Source organism: Paroedura picta, chromosome 11, assembly GCF_049243985.1.
Source record: "Paroedura picta isolate Pp20150507F chromosome 11, Ppicta_v3.0, whole genome shotgun sequence".
Lineage (NCBI taxonomy): Eukaryota > Metazoa > Chordata > Lepidosauria > Squamata > Gekkonidae > Paroedura > Paroedura picta.
In genome coordinates this window covers 17,241,215-17,262,183 of record NC_135379.1, presented here as the reverse complement: position 1 = coordinate 17,262,183, position 20,969 = coordinate 17,241,215, and the positions used below count along the sequence as shown (strand labels likewise).

At 40.0% G+C, this 20,969-nt stretch overlaps 1 protein-coding gene across 7 annotated transcripts in view; it reads left to right on the top strand.

The window, feature by feature from the left end:
- Nucleotides 1-20,969, top strand: part of CACNB2 (calcium voltage-gated channel auxiliary subunit beta 2) — a 134,731-nt gene that overhangs the window by 95,842 nt on the left and 17,920 nt on the right. For 5 of the 7 annotated variants that reach the window (XM_077304220.1, XM_077304225.1, XM_077304223.1 and 2 more), the window contains 4 exons: nucleotides 10,382-10,504; nucleotides 11,333-11,469; nucleotides 13,974-14,050; nucleotides 18,812-18,945. In XM_077304220.1, the coding sequence (XP_077160335.1) occupies nucleotides 10,382-10,504; nucleotides 11,333-11,469; nucleotides 13,974-14,050; nucleotides 18,812-18,945 (471 nt within the window). Of the gene's footprint in view, nucleotides 1-10,381; nucleotides 10,505-11,332; nucleotides 11,470-13,973; nucleotides 14,051-18,811; nucleotides 18,946-19,091; nucleotides 19,112-20,969 lie in introns of all 7 variants that reach the window. The other 2 variants (XM_077304222.1, XM_077304227.1) reach the window with 1 other exon arrangement.

Genomic DNA, 20,969 nt, shown 5'->3' with positions numbered 1-20,969 from the left:
GAATTTAAAACTCCCCTGGTTCTTGGGTATTAGATCTGTATAGAACTGCCCTGCTCTATCCTACATCCCTAGCCACTCCAGCCCACTGAATCAACTACACTGGAGGCTGGGAGATTTTTTAGTTGTACCACCATCTTGTTCTGTTGTTTTTATTGTTCATCTGTATTTCATTTTATTGGGGTAAGATTTGTGGATTTTATTACTCTAAGATTTTTATGTAATTACCACCGCAAGCCAGTTCGCTGGGAGCGGCAGCCTAGTAATCAAATTATAAATAAATAAATTTCCGAAGCTAATCAGGGCCAGCCCCAGGTAGTACTTGGATGGGAAACCACCAAAGAAGTCCAAGGATTGCTTTGCCGAGGCAGGCAATGGGATCTTGTCCTGAAAACTTTATGGGATAACCATAAGTTGGTTGTGACTTGATAGGACTTTACATACACACATGGCATCCACCATCTCAGCTGGTGGTTTTTGTTTGCTGTTGTTGTTTTTGTGAAAAGCATGATCTGGCCACAGATATCTATGCCTTGGTCAAATCCAGGTTAGATTACTAATGCTTGTTTAACCTGTGAAGCCTGTGCAGTCAATGGGTTCAAAATGAGTTGCACTTTGTTGCCAGTTTGTTTCCAGACACAATGGGAAGTGATGATTTTACATGAGACTGGGATATCTAGGGAACTGCCACTTCCCATGCAAATATGTCTGTTAAGATAATATTTAGAGGCCCTCTTCTGTGTGTCCCTCTTAGAGGTAAGGTGGTTGACAGCTAGGGACAGGCCTTCTCTTTTATAGTGTCTCATTTTAGAACTTTTGCCTTGTAGCTGTTCATCTGGCACCCAGCTTGTGTTTTCGATCGCAGGCAAAGATTATTTTTCAAATTTTGGCTAGCTTTCATTTCACCTCACTTTAGCTGGATTTTTAAAATAAGCTTTTCTCTGCTGCTTTTGACTTTTACTTGTCTTTTCAGCTGCATAAGGCTCTTTGTATATTATTACTTTACTTCTTTAATTCAGTAGCTGTTTTATAATTAATTTTTATCCTGGTGCTTTGGATTGTATTTAAACAGTTAATTAAAAAATTATGATGTGGCTTTATTTTTAATGCTTTAGATGTAGCCTCAGAAGCTTTGAAATAATAGAGTGGTAGTTTCAAAATAATAAATCCTAAAATATTAATTGTAGCGTAAACATTTGTGGATTAAATTCAAGTGGGTAGCCGTGTTGGTCTAAAGCAGCAGAACAAATTTAAAGTCAAATTTAAACACAATGATGTATCTGAGGAAGTGTGCGTGCATACAAAAGCTCATACCTTCAATAAAACTTGGTTGATCTTAAGGGTGCCAATGGACACTAAATTTGTGGATTAGAGCTCACTTCCTCAGATTCATAGAATTTTTTCCAGTTGGTAACTATATACGCAAACAGAAATACAGAGAAAAATATAAACAGTGAAAACAAAAAGCATGACATGCAAGAGGTACAGAAACACTGAGGAAATGGGTTACTATCTATAAAGGTAAAGGTAAAGGTATCCCCTGTGCAAGCACCGAATCATGTCTGACCCTTGGGGTGACGCCCTCTAGCATTTTCATGGCAGATTTAATACGGGGTGGTTTGCCAGTGCCTTCCCCAGTCATTACCGTTTACCCCCCAGCGGCAAGCTGGGTACTCATTTTACCAACCTCAGAAGGATGGAAGGCTGAGTCAACCTTGAGCCGGCTGCTGGGATTGAACTCCCAGCCTCATGGGCAGAAGTAAACCCGTGGAAGCTGATCCTCATCTCCTCCCAATTTTTGCTCCTGCACAGGAGCTGGGGCAGTGAAGCTCCCAGTGCGTAAATGGTCTATGCGACACTATAAAATTTGGGTGGAACTCAAGGGGAAACCATAGAGTTCTGACTGAGTTCAGAGCATCACAGTGGTGCTGTAACATAAGAGGAGGGTGGTACATAAATGTAAATGATTGATTGATTAATTAAATAAATTCATTGGAATTTATTCATTGGAAATAACATTATGTCATAGATATCACAGTGATTTTAAAACATATATTGTCCTGCTGCCCCTTGGTAGGACAGCAAGCTAAAGAGAGGGATATATGATATTAATAAGGACCTATTGCTTAAATGAGTCAATCAAAATGACTAATTTGATTTGTGCTCTGTTATTCATGCGTAGGCCGGTAATATGGAGGAGGAGTATTTGGGCATAACACCTCTCAAAAATATGTTATGTTTCATCACCGAATTTCTCACTTTGTTTCTTTTAATACATCTGTAGCCCATTCCATAGTTAAGATAAAAGAAAAAATGTGCATACAATTTTGTGTGAACAATCAGAAGGAATGTAGGCAGGGAAGCTGTAAGATGCTTGTGCAAAATCAGTTAAACCCTTCCTGACCAAGTATATTTGCATTCAACATGTCCCATTGGCTCTTTGTTTCTTGCTTGTTTCTGGTATGTTTATTGCTCAAATTGTTTTTGCTGAAATACCAGAGCATTGACGTGATGTCACCAGCATGATGACATCACTTCCAGTGTATACCAGTGAGGTGGCCCAAACATCCTTCTTGCTCCTGCTAAATCATCCTGTCAGCTAGCTGATGGCAGGGTGTGATGGTGGGGGGTCCCCTGCCTCCGGGGTGAGCGGTTGTGGCAACTTGACCAATTTAGGATAATTCTGGGCTTAGATGGATAGGAACAAAATCAAGCTGCTTGGTCTGGATTGTCCAGAGTGGGTAATTTTGTTAGAGTTTTGTTGGTACACACTAAACCAGGGGTAGTCAAACTGCAGCCCTCCAGATGTCCATGGACCAATTTCCATGAGCCCCTGCCAGCAAACACTGGCAGGGGCTCATGGGAATTGTAGTCCATGGACATCTGGAGGGCCGCAGTTTGACTACCCCTGCACTAAACAGTAGTTTCTATCCTCTTTTAATGACCACAGTGATGGGTGAGAACCCCTGTTCCCCATTGGTAGCCTGGGGGACCTGGTAATCCTAAACACTAGGCAGAAAATTGGACTGAGATTTGGGATTGCCACTTTGACTACCATTGGGCAGTAGGAGGGGGCAAAGGAGGAGAGGGGAGGAGCAGCAGTATGAGTGCCCTGTTTTATTCACCATGGTTTCTGGCTGTAATCATGAATGCATGTCCCTGAACTATTTAAAAGTCTTTGAAAATAGAACATCCTGGTACTGTTGCTGGTAGCCCCACTCCCATTATAGTTGCCTGTTCTCCAGATTTGAGTCTGTCAATACCTCACACTGGCTCCCAAAGCAAGGTATAATGTCATAGAATGTCACCTTTAAGGCCATACGCGGTCTGGGCCCAGTGTATCTGAGAGACCTCCCGCGCTGCTGATCCCTGGCCCTAAAGAGGCACGTCTGACCTCAACAAGGGCCAGGGCCATTTCAGTCCTGGCCCCCACCTGCAAAAAAGGAGCTCTTCCACCAGGCATTTGCTTGAGGCCGACTGACCCATAACATCTACAGCCCCCCCCCCCCCAGACTGAGAGGTCAAACCTACCAAGGGAGTGTCAAAGTTATTGTTTTAATACTGTTCTAGTTCTAGTTGGTATGTTATTGTTGTTGTATTGTTATTGTTGTATTGTTATTGTTATATTGATATACTGTTCCATGTAAAAGTTCTAAAATGTTCTCTGTAAACCACCCAGAGCCGTAGGGAAGGGCGGTATGATAGTTAGATAGATAGATAGATAGATAGATAGATAGATAGATAGATAGATAGATAGATAGATAGATAGATAGATAGATAGATAGATAGATAGATAGATAGATAGATAGATAGATAGATAGATAGATAGATAGATAGATAGATAGATAGATAGAGAGACAGAGAGACAGAGAGACAGAGAGACAGACAGACAGACACCACATTCCAAGGCAGCCATTTTCTTCAGGTAAACTGATCTCTGTTGTCTGGAGATCCATTGTAACCTGGGAGATATCCAGGCCCCACTTGGAGATTGGCAACCCTAGTTCTGATTGACCTCTGATTCACATCAAAATCTCCCTCTGATCACCCCCCCCTCCCCAGCACAGATGAAACTTTAGCACCTACAGCATCCATGGTCAGTGCAGCCCTAATGCTAAATTAACACCGTTCAACAAGAAATAAATCCCTTTCCTCCTTGCAGTTTCCCTCCAACCCCCTTGTCGGCCTTCACTTTTATCCAGCACTGACAGTAAGAACAGCTGATACTAATCAGGCTACCTCTTGATTAGGGTTTACAAATCTGCTTCACGAAGTGGGAGGTTACTCCCGGCATTCAAGCACCCTGCTTAAGAACTTAAGTGATTTCTCCTATTACTATGAAGTTGTCCAGACAGTATCGACTTTAAAAGCAATATGTGCCCCACCCCCGCCTCGCTTTGCTGAGGTGAGGTAGGTGACCCCTAAGAAGAGGCTTCCTCTGTACTGGATCTCAGTTCTGGTTGCTATCTACCTGGCACCTTCCTTGTTAAGTTTTAGCCATCTGAGGAAAGTATATTTCCTTGGTCTATGGCAATTAATTTGTAATTTGTCTGCTTGGGTCAACAACAACAAAAATAGCCAATATTTCTGCAGTATCATTTCCTATGATTTCCTATAATAACTGAAATAAATTTCTATTGTTCTTTTAGAAAGTACAGTTGTGGTGAATGTATTCATTTGGTATGAGTTTTGTTGGATACTAAAAATATGTATAATACTGGAATAATTATTTTTACTATCTAGAATAGGAAATATAGTAAATAGTGTACCAGTTGCCAGACTGAACCTGCATGTGATTTGTTCTGGACTTTATATAGCGTGTTTCATAATTAAAAAAAAAATTAAGTTGCTCTTTCTAAAATGTTTTTTTCCATGATGAGTTTTTTTTAACCGTACAGATATTATGTCTACTTCAAAACAATTGCATCAGCTTCATCTCTCATACATCAGATATGTATTCTTCAATGTCAAGTAAAGAATATATATTCCATAGTTATATGGTGATGGCACAAGTACTTGAAGTCATGGAATAGTATAGAAAAGGACATGATGGTTAAAACAAACTTGTTTAATAGGCTTAAAATTAATAATTCAAGGTCCTAAGCCCACTGGAAAAGGATTGCTTATTCTGGTCCATAATTGCTCAGAATGATATTTACAGTGCAATCCTATCCAGAATTACACGGTTATATGTCCAGTAAAGTTAGTGGGTCTAGAAGAGTGTGTCTCTCTTTAGGTGTGTCTCGTAATGATACAGCAGCAGATTGACTTGACTTGACTTGACTTGAGTAGCTGATTGGGCAAGCAATCGTTAAAGGTATTTTAATAACTCTTGTGAATTGGCACTTTAAAAGGAAGACCCGGTGATTGTTCATGTTAAAGCTTTCTAAGCGAATATAATTGGACCTCTTGCTACTTGATTGCCAACTCTCTGCATAATATATTTGTGAGATATTATAAATTAGCAGTTATATTTCTAAACTCAGAGGTTATGTCAGAGTTATTCACAAAGCTGCCACTGTGAAGTCTCTGCAGAATAACAATAATTGCTCTTACCTGCTAATATTGCCCTGAATCATTATAGTTTCCATTTCTGCAAGCTTCTAGCTGGTTTATTGTAGCAAGAAGCTAAGTAGACAAGGACATATATAATAATAACGCTATTCCTGCAGTCGTCCTGAGATATATATATATTTTATTTGAAAATATTTCCATGCAATCTTTCCACCCAATTAGGGTTCCCAAAGAACTAACATAAATTCATTGGAACATTTTAACATTAAAACAGCATTTAAAATTATCATCATCATCACTCTGTATAAAATGACAGGCATACTGGCCAATGTCTCACTTCTTAAAACAGGAGGCAATTGGCTCTGGATGGGGAACATTCAATCAATAAGAAAAAGGCAGGTTGAGGGATCTGCCCAGCAACCACTGACTAGTTTGGTGTAGTGGTTAGGAGTGTGGATTTCTAATCTGGTGAGCCGGGTTCGATTCTGCACTCCCCCGCATGCAGCCAGCTGGGTGACCTTGGACTCACCACAGTTCTGATAAAGCTGTTCTGACTGAGCCTCACCTAACTCACAGGATATTTGTTGTGGGGAGAGGAAAGGGAAGGCAAATGTAAGCCGCTTTGAGACTCCTTCGGGTAGAGAAAAGCGGCATCTAGGAACCAACTCTTCTTCTTCTTCTAAACCACACTGCATTTTTCGTCTTGGTGAGATATTCCCTTCTTCAGGATTCCATACACCCCTTTTCCTTCAGGCTGCTGTGAAGGTAGATGGACCATTGGTCTTATCTAGCAGGGCTCTCCTTATGTTCTTAACTGGAACACCTGGAGGTTGGCAACCCTATACAACCCTATACCATGTGAATAACTACATTCATACTATATTATATATAGTATAATGATATGATCAAGATGATATAATGATAATTAAATTCTGAACACACACGCATCCAGAGAATGGGGCCTTAAATGGATAAGACTGATCTTTCTACAAAACTAAGAAAAGCCAGAGATTTCCATAAAAATCTGTCATTCATGTGTGCGTGGGGGGGGGAGCAAACTTTGCAAAAGAACAGAAATGTATCTACAGGTTCAAGAAGCAAATATACTCAATGACTGTTGCCAGGAAATGATAATAGTATTGCTAGCCTTCCAGCCTTGGTTTCTGTCAGTAAATGGAGAGTGGAGGGGCCTTTGAGGGAGGACTTGACATAGAAGCAACCATCAGGTGATTTGGTACCGCCTGTATTTTGTGATTCAGCCAGTCCTAGTTGTTTAATCTTGTTCTGTGCCGGACAATACATGAGATCTGGTGTTGTGCAATCGTTTTGAGTTTCAGACTGGAATCTGAGGGACCCAGGTTTGAATCCCCATTTTCCCAAGGTCACCGGCCTTGGAAAAGGGATAGGATGTGGGGGCTTTCAAGGAAGAGAAAGAGAAATAGTGGGAGCAAGGAAAATGATATGCCACTCCTGAAAGTCCCTGTAGGTCCCCTTGCTCATGTACTTAGCAGTCTTTTACTTTTTCATTGTAGCCCTTAAAATAGTTGACATTCCAATCATGGTTAGTCTGCCACTCAATGCAGAGAGAGATCTCTGTTTTCTTTTATTATTTACTCATTAATTCATCATCATAGCTAATCAGCCATTTTATTCAAAACTGTCTCTGAGAATAACCTAATTGAAACAGTGATGATACAAAAAGCGGGTTGTTGAGACACCCCCCCCCCGAGTTAATATATGTTTGGTAGAATTTACAGCTCTGTAAGTATGAGTGTCAAAAAGTTTGGCAGCTAACTCACATAATGTACTTTCTTGATGGTTCAGGCAGTTTTTGCTAGTTGCAATGACAGCATAGATAAAAGCTTAAAAGTATTGAATCCCTCATGTGATGCTCTCTATTGTAGTTACACTGATTTAAATGAAGTCGTTTCAGACAAAAGCCTCCCATATCATAAAATGTTTCTTTTATTAATATCCTTTATCTGCATATCAAAAATGGAAGGTACTATACATAGGGTATGAGCCTCTTGTGGCGCAGAGTGGTAAGGCAGCCGTCTGAAAGCTTTGCCCATAAGGCTGGGAGTTCAATCCCAGCAGCCAGCTCAAGGTTGACTCAGCCTTCCATCCTTCCGAGGTCGGTAAAATGAGTACCCAGCTTGCTGGGGGGGTAAACGGTAATGACTGGGGAAGGCACTGGCAAACCACCCCGTATTGAGTCTGCCATGAAAACGCTGGAGGGCGTCACCCCAAGGGTCAGACATGACTCGGTGCTTGCACAGGGGATACCTTTACCTTTATACATAGGGTACTGGAAATTTCCTTATGTAGAAAGACATGTTTACCCAGGTCTCTGTGAGACCAAAGTCACAGTAGAGAGAGCCTGAGCATAGGGAATCTATCTTCAACTGCATCTCACTCCTAGACTACAGAAGCCTAACATTCACACCTGGCTTATGGAAATGCACTCCATCCAGAAAATGGGGTGTATAAATGATAAAATGAAGCAGTTGCTCCCCCCAAGCTGTTAACTAGGGCCATTAACTGTGTCAAGTAGTCACAATAATATGAAGCCTAAAACAATACCCAGATTAAGCACTAAATATTGCAGTCGCCACCACACAGTGTGCAGCGTGTATCACTCAAGAAGGGAGAGGTGAAGGGCCAATAATTGTGCTAACAGGTGTCACAAGAATACATAAGGGAGGTCTCGAGGTAGGAAATCGGGGCAGTTGAGGAAAGGGTCCTTGCATAAAACACACGGTAGTATGTCCAGTGTAAAAGAAACTGGATGCAGGAAAATTCAATAATCACAATCTAGTCTAAAAATTCTGGAGGAAGGAGTGGTGGTAAGACAGGTCCAGGAATTCCTGGATGAAGCAAATTGTTTGGATCTTTTGCAGTTTGGTTTCAGACTTGGCTAAACTTTCAATGTGCTTTTGCAGCTGGATTTTCCTGTGTGAAACAGGAAAAATCTACTAAACTGCATTGAGAGTGCATTAGCCAACGTGTGCAGAATGAGTCCAAATGGAGAACTTTGATGGTATTCCTAATTCTTATGATGTCTTCAGGGATGGTCACTGCAGCTTTCAATTGTATTGCTGTTTGCTGTGCTTCATTTGCATAATGCACAATAGCTCTTATTTGCTCAAACTCATGGAGTATTTTACATTGAGTCAGAGCCCTGGTCTCTCTTGATCAATAAAATCTACTTTACTGACTTTTTAACAAATGAATTAAAATTCATAATTCAATTCTTAAACTTCTTAAAGTGGCATGTGTGACAATGAGCAGTCTGATAAACATTTGTAAAAATAAGTTGCATAATATCTTGTATTTGGTCCAAGAAATAACACTCCTGTTGTTTTTTCTGCTAGATGCATAGAAAAATCCACTGTCTGTTAACTCAGCTTTTCTTGAAACATTATTTCTGACATATTTTCAACCATGTGCAAAGACTTCTTTAGTCATATTCAGTTTTCCTGCTTCTCAGATGTTGTTTTTGCTTTCTGTCCTGCCTGCCATTCTAGTTTTGCAGTACTGTGCCAAAAAGGACAGAGGGGAGCCAAGTTTTTAAATATCTCTGCGTAGATATTCTTTTATGGCAGTATTATTCAATCACAGTATTAGACACAAGAAAATCCATCCTTAACACCTGCACAGAAACATAGGGCCTAGAGCAGGGGTAGTCAAACTGCGGCCCTCCAGATGTCCATGGACTACAATTCCCAGAATCCCCTGCCAGCATTCGCTGGCAGGGGCTCCTGGGAATTGTAGTCCATGGACATCTGGAGGGCCGCAGTTTGACTACCCCTGGCCTAGAGGCCTGAAAACGAAGTTGCAGAACATCAAAATGACATGAAACAAAATGGATGACCAAATTATGGTCTCATGGGTGGACAAGGAAACTCAAGAGTTTAAGGAACATTGCCAGATGAGGGATGAGGTGGCCAGGTTAGACTGGGACAAGGAAAAGAGGTCAACGGTCATCTTCTGTGGAGAGGGATCTCTAAATCCATGCACATGAAAAAGGATCTTCTCTACTGCTTAGTGACTTTATTTCGCCATCCTTCTGCTCCTCTTGGCATGTGTGCTAGAAGCGATGGTGTCCTTGTTCTCTTTACAAGCACACTAGCAACAGGTCCTTCCAAAAAGCAGCCTTAAGGTGACTGCAAGGAACCCTGTAACCTTGCAGGTATCCCATCTGAATATCCTGACCGAAGATTTAAAGACCACTGCCTTAAGCAAAATCCTTCTTCATACTGAGTCATTTCCCCAGCTTATTCAGTTATATTATTTTATATGCTGTAGAAACAGCATAACAACAGCAGTTCCTATATTTAGACTGACACAATGTTTCAAAAGCTTCTTTAAAGTCTGTTTCCATTCCCTTTTAAAATTATATTGTTACCCCGCTTAGGTAATCTATAAACCCAAACTCCGTCTCGCTCATCTTTGGAGATCTCCTCCTCCAATTTGCATACTTTCCTTCCAGTAGCATCCATGCCATTAATTTATACCATAAACAAAACCTTATAGGAAATGTATGTAATATTGATCTTGTATTCAGTATTATACCTCATTATACACAGACAGAAAAGGGCTAATAGTGCCTTACATGGATTTGGAAGGGCATAGGTCTGTTAGGATGTAAGAGTTTTCCATGATCCTGAATTCACTGCTGCATGTCTTTGCCCCTGACTTGTTACTATGGCGAGCATTTGCTTGATCCCTCCCATCCCCAATATCCTGTGATGAGAATTAGAAAGCAGCTCTTTGCTATAAAGTCTGTGCAAGTTCCCTTGCTATATTTGTATATGAAGGAAAGCAAAAAAAAAAACCCCACCACTTTTTTATCTTGTTTGCTCTACAGACAAAACCTGTTGCATTTGCAGTCCGGACAAATGTTAGCTACAGTGCAGCCCATGATGATGACGTACCAGTCCCAGGCATGGCCATCTCATTTGAAGCGAAAGATTTTCTACATGTTAAAGAAGTAAGATAATTTATAATTAAATTTCGGGGACTTATGTCAAAGGCAACATTTTAATACGTGTTGTTCATGCATTCAGAATACATTAAAGCTCTTATGGGTGTGTTAGACACTAAGCAGGTTGTTTCTTCTCATTTTTGCTCTTCCAGGTTCCCTTCTACCTTGCCTGCCAAACTGGCAAATAGAATTAAAAAGGAGGTTTGAGGGTTTGATAGTGATGTGTTTAATGCCGTAGAAATGGCACAGAAGAGAATGTATGGTCAGACAGGCAATAGGAGGATTTGGTGGGCCCACGGTGACAAAAAGTCATGTGACGGTTGCAATGAGGATGAGGAAGCAAACAAATTTGCCCTTCTGGTTCCTCTACTAGCACACTACTCTTCTGTGGGCAGAAGGCTTCTAAGGCCATTGAAATGGATTCTTGGGACCTAACCCCATGTAAATACCTTACTTACAGTTATTTATCAGACTACCATTACAGTTTAGATGTAGAAGAATGGATTTAAAAATCCTTTGTCATGTGAAAGCCAGCTTGGTGTATTGGTTAGGAGCGTGGACTTCTAAGATGGCAAGCTGGGTTTGATTCTCTGCTCCTCTTCCACATGCAACCATCTAGATGACCTTGGACTCGCCACAGCATGGAGAAAGCTGTTCTGACTGAGCAGTAATATCAGGGCTCTCTCAGCCTCACCTACCTCACAAGGTGTTTGTTGAGGGGAGAGGAAGGGGATTGTAAACCACTTTGAGACTGCTTCGGGTACAGAAAAGCAACATATAAGAACCAACTCTTCTTCTTCTTCTAACATTTAACTACATTACCTGTTTTCTTAGAAATTTAACAATGACTGGTGGATAGGACGATTGGTGAAAGAGGGCTGTGAAATAGGATTCATACCAAGTCCAGTCAAATTAGAAAACATGAGGTTGCAGCATGAACAAAAGGCTAAGCAAGGAAAATTTTACTCCAGGTAATTTAAAATATATTTTTTATATAATTTATAGAATTGTCACAGATTTTTAATATCTTGTATGCAATTGTCTTACTGTAATGATCAGTGATGAAAAAATTGGATGAAAACATTTGTTGCAAGTAAATATTTTGAATAGTATGATTTTGCTAGTGGGGGAAACATGCAAATTTTATTCTGAACAAAGCCTATAGTTTCTTTCTTCCTTAAAAAAAATTCCTTTATTGCTTAATGTTGTTGGTTACAGTCTCATAATAATTATACTGATCGTTTTGACATTCATGTCACAATACTGTTTTAGTAACATTTAGCTTACTCCCAAATTATAAGACTCATTAGCACTTGCAAAATTAATAGCATTTTATAAGTTCTTTGGCTCTACTGGAAGGTTTATCTTAAAAGAGCCCTAAACTTAGTAAGACAGCATTTTGCCTGGTTGTACTCTATTAGGAGAAGAAACATAGGTTTTGGTTTTATATATTTCTTGTGTTGTATAGGATCCTGGATATGTGTTTAGAAAAACATGAAATGTTCTTAGTCTATGTTTCCTGTTGTTCAGAGATTAGAGATGATGGAGTATACCATTTTTCCTGATCTCTTTTTCCTGGCCATGTTTTCTGATCTCTTTTTAATGCAATTGTGAATGTAAAGTATCATCTGAATAGAGCCTTTTGATTTTAGGCTGTTAACAGTAGTTCTAAAAATAAAACCAACAAAATAGGAACTATCCTGTAAGGAAAATTATTCTTGATGGAAACGTTGAGAGATGGAGTTCTTTTCTTGATCTTTACTACAGTAAGAAGTCTTTCAGTGGCAGTAGCACAGGAGAGAGAAATGGGGGGGGGTTGTGCATCTCTTGCAGTGGGTAGTAGAGTTGTGCACAGCGGTGTCCAAATCAGCCATTCTAGGCTGATGCAGTCAGCGCCGCGCCGCGGAGGGGGAAAGGAAGACGTGGGCGCCAGTGCGTAATTCCTTGCCTGTGTGTGTGTGTGCCAAGTTATGCACCGGTGCCCACACCTCCCCCCCCCCGCGGCACAGCACTGACTGCATCAGCCTGGAACAGCCAATTCAGATGCTGCCGCACACAACTGTTGTACCAACAGTAATGGACATTTGGTTTCATTTTGATTTGCATTTTTCCCACACATGTAGAATCCAAGATTAGCCATTTCGGTTTTATTATTCTTCCTGCCTTGTCTTGCACACACAAAAATGTACTTCAATTCTTTTCACATTGACCAGATGTGGCTTGGAAAATACCTGGGCCAAATGTCACAATTGTGCGGGAGTAGGAAGGGGTAGGGCAACCTGCCCTGTCTCAGACTCCAGCCCATAGCCAACTGGGAAGCCTCCATTGGAGAAACGGTCTAAGGGACAGACTTCAGTGGGGTATAATACCATAGACTGGCCATTTTTTCCTCAGGTGAACTAATCTCTGTCACCTGGAGATTAGTTCTAATCCCAGCAGAGCTCCATCCACCACTCAGAAGTTGTCAATCTTAGTTCTTTTAAATGGCACTAAAACTTTTAAATTTCTATAAGTTAGCTTTGATATCATGGCACTCTCCACCACCATCTTTTAAATGTGGTAACTGGATTTTAATTTCAACCCCTAAAGAACACCATAGTCTGGTTATTACAAGAGATCCAGCCTTTTGTATTAATTGAGAAGAGGATTTGGACAGTTTCATATTTTTTGTATAGTATGAGCCCTTTGGATACTTCTATATTATCACATTGTTAACTCTGTGTGATAAACTAGGGAGATAGTTCCCATACTGAAAGTATGTGAATTTAGGTAAATTTTGATGATTTAATACAGTAAAACTGTGGCATGGTCTATTTTATTGACCTTTATTAAGAATTATGTGCTTCATGTATATGCTAACTCACAATACAAATAGAGCAATCATCCCCATTCTCTGCCTCTCAGTTCACCAACTCCTCCACAAAGTATGTCAGTTTGCCATTCTCCCATTTGTAAATGAATCAGAGACTATGATGAAGAAAATCATATGACTTACATAACTGTGAGAACTACTGATGTTCTTGGAGTGCAGTAATGCAACCTGGCCATCTTTCCCACAACAGCCATTTGTTACTTAAAGGTATATTCCTTTTTTTCTTGTAGTATTTTAATAGGTCCTGAATGGAAAAGCCTTGACTCCTTTTCTCAGGGTATGCACAAAGACAAAACTATCATCCCAAAGCAGGCAGGCAGGAACACTAAATCTTTTCTAAAGCTTTTACTGGAAGATTCTAAAGCAACTACCCACAAACAACCTGATTTTATAACCAGTGAAGTTTCATGGCTGCAACTGATCCCATTACTGGCCAGACCTTTATAGAATTAGATCGTCCTATATAGTTTCTTAATTTTTATATGGTTTTTGGAAAACACTAACACGTACAGTTGGTCAAGGAAATTTCTCTCCTTGTCTGTTAGGATGAATGGCAAGTAAATATATAATTAAAAACAGTTAAACTATATTTATTTACTCTAGTAAATCAGGAGGAAATTCATCATCGAGTTTGGGTGACGTTGTACCTAGTTCCAGAAAGTCGACACCTCCGTCATCTGGTAAGTGGGTCATTGCCGCCTTGTATGCTTCAGAAGTCACAAACAAGAAAATCCTACAGTGCATAAAGTCTGATATATCACTGGTAGGCAAAATCATGAAACTCTGGCTCACTTATTTTGTCCATATGGCCCATTATGCATGGGGGGGGATAGCGTGCATTCAGGGTGGAATGGCGGCGACAAAAATCACCGATAACGCACGGAGCCGGCTGCAACCGGCCGCAGATTTGGGAGGGAGAGAGGATCATTGAGTCCACCTTCCAAGGCCTTCATTTTCTGGGTGAACTGATCTCTGTCACCTGGAAATTAGTTGTAATAGAAGGAGATAACCAGTCACCACATGGCGGTTGGTACCCTAACTTGCACCCTGCTCACCTTCAACATTTTGACAATAGCAAAAATAGAATAGGCACAATTATTTTTCAAGTACTTATTCCTGAAAGCAGGGAATAGCCCTGATCAATATTTGGAGCATTATTTCTGTTTGAATATCTGTACCCTGCCTTTTCTCATGGCTGAAGTTGGCTTGCAAATTAAAATAAAACCCCGAATAATGCCCTTCTTTGACCGTTTATGCACTGGGAACTTCACTGCCCCAGCTCCCATGCAGGAGCACAAATAGGGGGCGGATGAGGTGCACCAGGCCAAATGCTCCCCTGTGTGGGTGCAGGAAGAGGTGGGACAACCTGCCATGACTAAAACTCCAGCCTGCAGCATGGCACAAAACCTCCGGTGCATAAACGGTCTTTAAAAAGCTGCAGCCTACATCCCAGAGCCTTGCCGCTCTTCCTAAGCACCTTTAGAAATGGTGTTTCCTTCATTTCCTTGTTGCCTCTGGAGGGCAATGGAGAAAGCATAGGCTCTGGTTGATTCCAGGTAGGCTATCCTAAGCAGGGAACTAGCAGATGTCAGCCTAAGGGCTATTCTTGGTGTATAGAAACATGTGGAAAGAGACTTTTAGATATATGCTTACTGAGCTGTGTACGGCTTTAAGAGTGTTTGCTGTAATCATGCCAGTGGTAGCTTTTAAGTGGATCATGCTGAAAAGCTGTGGTCTGTCCTTAAAATGACAGGGAAAAGGTCGATAGCACCTAGCATGTCTGGATATAATTAAGACACCAGAAATTGAAATATTAAATTAAGCCTATCTTGCATGTTTTTGGTTGAAATATTCTGTACTCTTTTCTGAGTTATTCTTTTTGAGTCTGAGATGTTTCTTCCAGGCCAGGCTGGATTCCGGAGAATTTTGGTGGAGGGATCACTTGGGCATGAAATTGGGGTCACTGTGGGTGGGCAGTTAGTTGGGAGTTCCTGCATTGTGCAGGGAGTTGGACTAGATGACCCTGGATATCCCTTCCAGCGCTATGATTCTGTGATTCAATAGCAAAATAAAAAGAACCTTTTTCTTACAAAATTCCTGCAAAATTCATTAAGTCAGTCAGAGGGAACTTCATGACACCTCAAAGAATTTTTAATTTCAATACATCCAGAATTTTGTATAAAATAGATTGAGATTGTTCCCTACACTGTTTTACAATGTTATGCCTCAAGTATGTCTAATTTTATAAATTTCATTAAGTCTAATGTTCAAGACTTTTCAGTTATATTAATTAATGAACTGTATTTGCAGATAACCTTTTGCTTAAAAAGGGATCACAGTTCTGTAGAAATTGGTGAATGTTTAGTAGTTAAGGATACTCTTATAGATATAGAAGATTAGTGACATTTTTACATAAATAGTAAACACGAAATATTCATATCCCTTATGATGGCATCATCCAACTGTTGGGAAATCAGGAGGCTTGAACAAGAAATGTTGAGCTTGGTGAATTTGTTAGACAATTATTTCAGAACATTAGACATACATTGTGAGCCTTCATCAGCCCAGATTTCTTATGTATATTTACAAAACCTGTTCCAAAAATTTGAGTTTAACTGTGATCATTACTGCTCTCTTGAACATGTTTAGAAATAAATCTATCCTTAATGTTGATGATGGAAAATGGTTGCTGGCCAATGGATAGCACCTGGCGCCATCCCTTCTTTCCAGCAGTCCTTCTCCCTCTTCATCCTATTTATGGCACATTAGGAATTGAAAAGTTCTTCCATTTTGAGAGGTCAGGCTTCTACTAGCATGGGAAACATGGAAGCACCGATGTCATGGCTGGGAATGTCTGTCTCCCAAGTAACTTGACTGGGGAACACCCAGCCCCTAGCAGAAATTGATCTTCCCCGCTTTAAAACATTCTGCATTAAGCAACCTGCTGCTCAAAGACATAACAGCCAAAGATGTTCTCCTCCCCCACCACCATTTAAGCCTGATTATAGCAATGATGATCTTGAAAAATCTGTCCTGAGCCAAGGAGAGTCTTGGATGAGCAAGACTGCATAAGTCAAGTGGGCGGAATTTGGAGGACCGCCATTTCTGTGGAGCAACAGCCATGACTAAATACAGTCTTTAATCGAATGTAAGACTAGGTTTTCACCAAGTATGCTATAAAAAGAGGGAGCCATCTTACAGTCACAAATAATGTACCATTATGTCCAGTAATAATCATTTTGTTTGTGTAAACATTTTAAGGGGGGGGTTGCCTTACAATCAGAGCCTCTTGTGGCGCAGAGTGGTAAGGCAGCCGTCTGAAAGCTTTGCCCATAAGGCTGGGAGTTCAATCCCAGCAGCCGGCTCAAGGTTGACTCAGCCTTCCATCCTTCCGAGGTCGGTAAAATGAGTACCCAGCTTGCTGGGGGGTAAACGGTCATGACTGGGGAAGGCGCTGGCAAACCACCCCGTATTGAGTCTGCCAAGAAAACGCTGGAGGGCGTCACCCCAAGGGTCAGACATGACTCGGTGCTTGCACAGGGGATACCTTTACCTTTACCTGCCTTACAATCAGGGATGCCTTCCTTTCAAGTAGATACCATATTTTCCTTTTCAGTAAATAAACTCATATTATTTAAATGAAGATTCTCATGCCATAATTAAGTCCTATTATTAAGGATAAAAAAGAAAGTTATGTAGGTAGAATGAACCTGATCACCAGCTGGCCTTGCTATAGCTACAGCTCTGCTGAAGTTGGTCATTCAGAAAAAAAATAATAGCTTCTTATTTCCTTAAAATTGCCTAGCTGGTTCCAACTGTATGACTGACAGAAGTAAAAAAGCTTATTTCAAAACACTTCCCTCTGCACATGTGATTGTCTAGGACAGTAGCCAACATCTCTGAAGAGCTAAACATTACTTAAAATTCAAATGGCTAAAGCAAGTGCCATAGCCTGCAAAATATAACACCACTATTCATTCTCTGTGTGTTAATTTTGTATCCACAGAGACGTACTTTATGAAGGTGGCACAGCTATTCTCTGAAGTTGCATGACTCATTGAGATCATATGAAAGGGCTAGTTTAGTACTTCTAACGTGTAATAGATATTTGATAGAATATGTCACGAAGTAAAAAGCCTGTGAAAAATAATTCGGTCTGTTGAATATTGCAGAACTCCCAACTTTATAAACCAAAACGAATCCTTGAATATTTCAAACACATACTTAACTTTATTGCATTTGTCACCTGCTGTGTGTGACATTTTAAAGTTGTGTGACATTTTATGCTTACTTATAAAATCGCTTCTTTAATAGTAATTCTTTCACATCTTTTTCCGGAGGACACACAACAAGAATAGTTTCAGCCAACTAATCCTCACCCAAAACTTAAATTTCCTTTGATTTTTATACTAAACTTTCAGTGCTGGTTTATACTAAACTTCCAGTGGCTCCATTATAGTGTTACAATTTCTAAGACATTGCTATATATGCTACCCAGGTCAGGACTCCCCAACATGGCACCCATGGGTGCCCTGGTACCTACCAGTACTTGCCCTGGGTCCTGCTGAGGTTTTCAGAAAGCGAGTGGGGCCATTGTAAGACAAGGCTTGTTACTAGCTACCCTCATTAAATTAAAAGGGCTTCCGTGGCTGCAATAGCAGCCAGCCACTGGAGGATCAGGAAAACTGGTTCCATTCCCCCTTGTGATTCAACACCCTCCCTTTCAAGCTTTGTTATTCCTCCTTTGCTATTCCATTATTATTCCTCCTTTTCTTTCCCTGTTCTACTTTTCTCCCTTTCCTTCATTTATTTTTAAATCCCCTCCAGTTGTTTTGCAAAGTTGGGAAGGAGATTTGACTCTGCCTCTTGCAGCAGCCACTTCAAGTTTGGCTCCACTCCCATTTTTGTGATGGCCCATGCCACCCCTTCTCAAAACACTAAAGGCTCAACAAAGTTGGGGACCCCTGACATAGGATTAATGGGTTTATATTAGGGTAAAATACACATACTTATTCAGTGTTAATTAATATGGGCTGCTTGGATTTGGGAGTTTTCTGAAGCCTGATTTACTTGCTCCTCTGTTAACTTTTTGCATGTAGATCTTTTGGTATGTTGCCTGCCTGTTTTCATCTGCCCAGCAGATTTGAAAACTCTACGTCTACACACCCAGTATAACCAAGCGTTTATGGTTTTCTCTACAGCTGAGGGGGAAAACAGTTGAATAAAAAGTACATAGAAGTTTTAATTTCATATAATTTCATGTGATTATTTCATAACCCTTGTGTATTATACCTTTAGAACCCCCCCCCCCGCCTTTTAATTCTGTTTGATATTCCTGATGGAGGTCCAACCGGGGATATTATTGCTTTATGTTTGTTTCTCTTTGCCTTTTTCTCATTTCCCTTCCATTTGATAATTTTACATTGTTTATCTACATATAGCTATAGACATAGATGCCAGTGGCTTAGATGCAGAAGAAATTGATATTCCAGCAAACCATCGCTCCCCCAAACCCAGTGCAAACAGTGTAACATCACCCCACTCCAAAGAGAAAAGAATGCCCTTCTTTAAGAAGGTAACACCGACTTCCAAGCTGCTGTTGGTACACCTGCTCACTAGCGCTGCGTCACATTTCTAGTCCTGTTGACTGTCTGCGTCCTTTGACAAGCCAATAACATGCATGCTCTTGTTATTCTTTGTTTCTTTTCCATGCTGCTGTAGCTAAGCAGAAGCAGAAATCGGTAAGTCTGCATTGACCCGAGCTATGTTTATTCTGCCACCGGCATCATTAGCATCATCACCTGCAGCTTGTACAGCACAATCATTTTAGAGAAAGGGAAGAAACCTACCAAACAGCTAGCTCATTCAGCGCAGTACAAAAACAAGCAGAATAAGTCCCCCTGACGATGCTTAGGGTACTTTCCCTTTTTGATGGAATAATAGGCTGCCAAGGGAATTTCTTTAAACATTTACAGAAGCAAAATTTTGACAAGATCTGATAATGCACCTCTTTAGTGCATGCTTGCTTTGTCTTTTTTTTTCTTCCAGATTTTTTGACTTGTAATTCACTCTTATAATTCATTTTTTTTGTTAAATCTAAACAGATACTCATCTCGTTCTTTAAAAAGAACCTTCAGTTTTTAATTTAGTCAGTATGTAAACTTCTAATCCACTAGGTGCAAAATCTGCAGATGAGCAAGACCAGTGGAAAACTGCAGACTTGTTTTGGCGGTCTACTGTGAGTTTTTCCTATTGTCATATATAAATTCTTTCCCATTGTTCTTGCCTTCTCCTCCATCAGTCAGACTGTAGCATCTTGCCTATTAGAGACCAGAACTAGTGGTTCCCTTCACAGGCAAAGTTACCCATAGGTAGGATAACAAGTGTGGTACATAGTCATGGTGTTTTTATCCCTTATCTGGGGACTATAAGAAACTGAATCCTTGGAATTTGTTACCAAGTAGCCAATTACTAAGCAACTGGAGAGTGATGCTAGCAATTTAGAGTTCTAGTTTTTTACAAGAATATCCTCAAATTACTTTTTTTTAAATTTAGCATACTTGCATACAGAACATGTAAAATTCATGGACCATAGTTTGCCATGCCGAGCTAAACTTTGGCTATATAAGAAATTCCATTTCTTCATAAGTGTCCAACCTTTTTCAAACCCTGATTGATTCTTCTTCGCATTAAAAAAATTCCCTTGCTCGCCTCATTTGCCTTTCATTATAGATACCACAATTACTTTGCCCATACCTTTACAAAATGCTAGTAAATAAAATGCAATTAGCTCATTATTATGCAGAATGTTTTTTTTAATCATCAATACTGTGATCATTCTTCTTCTATATATTCTTTATATTCCAGTCCATTCTTTATTTCCACTGGGCTAAGTTTTAGGAACAGGACAAAGCAATTCTTTCTGCTTTTTATTATAATCTTGCAAGACAGAATTCCCTAAATCTCTTCAAAATTCCACAGGTGTTGATTCCTTTTGTGTCAATGTGTGCTCAATATAATCCCAATAGACATTCTGATTAACTCACTGTAACAGTCAAAGCTTAGCCATCAGGTGGCAAAAATATCCCTTGCAAGCTATTTAGAAGTAATTTGCAGTAATAAATTTAGAGGTGAAGATCTATTTCTTTCCGCCTACATATTGTCACTGACAGCATAGTTAATTAGAGCTGAAAGATGCTGCCGGTTGGCGCACAATTGATTTTTTTTAACAAGTGAGAGTATTCCATCAAATAAGGTAATTTCTGTACCTGCCCTAATTTTCAAGGGTTATAATTAGAGGAAATGCTATTTTGTAGATAGCCACTATAAAACAGAGAAATATTACTGTGGAGCATTGATCTGCTAGATATAGAAGGGTAATAACCAAGATTTTATGGACTGCTATAATAACACACCATCCTCTTATTTATATTCATAGTAATAATAAGAGCATATCTTCATAATTAGTGCCAGAAAATTATAGGCTTTCCCTCTAAATGTTAAGTGATATCCAATCCGGTGCGATTAATTCACATGCTTTTGATGCCTTGGACATTTACTTCATTCTTCTTCTTATCAATGATGCAGTGATTTATGTAG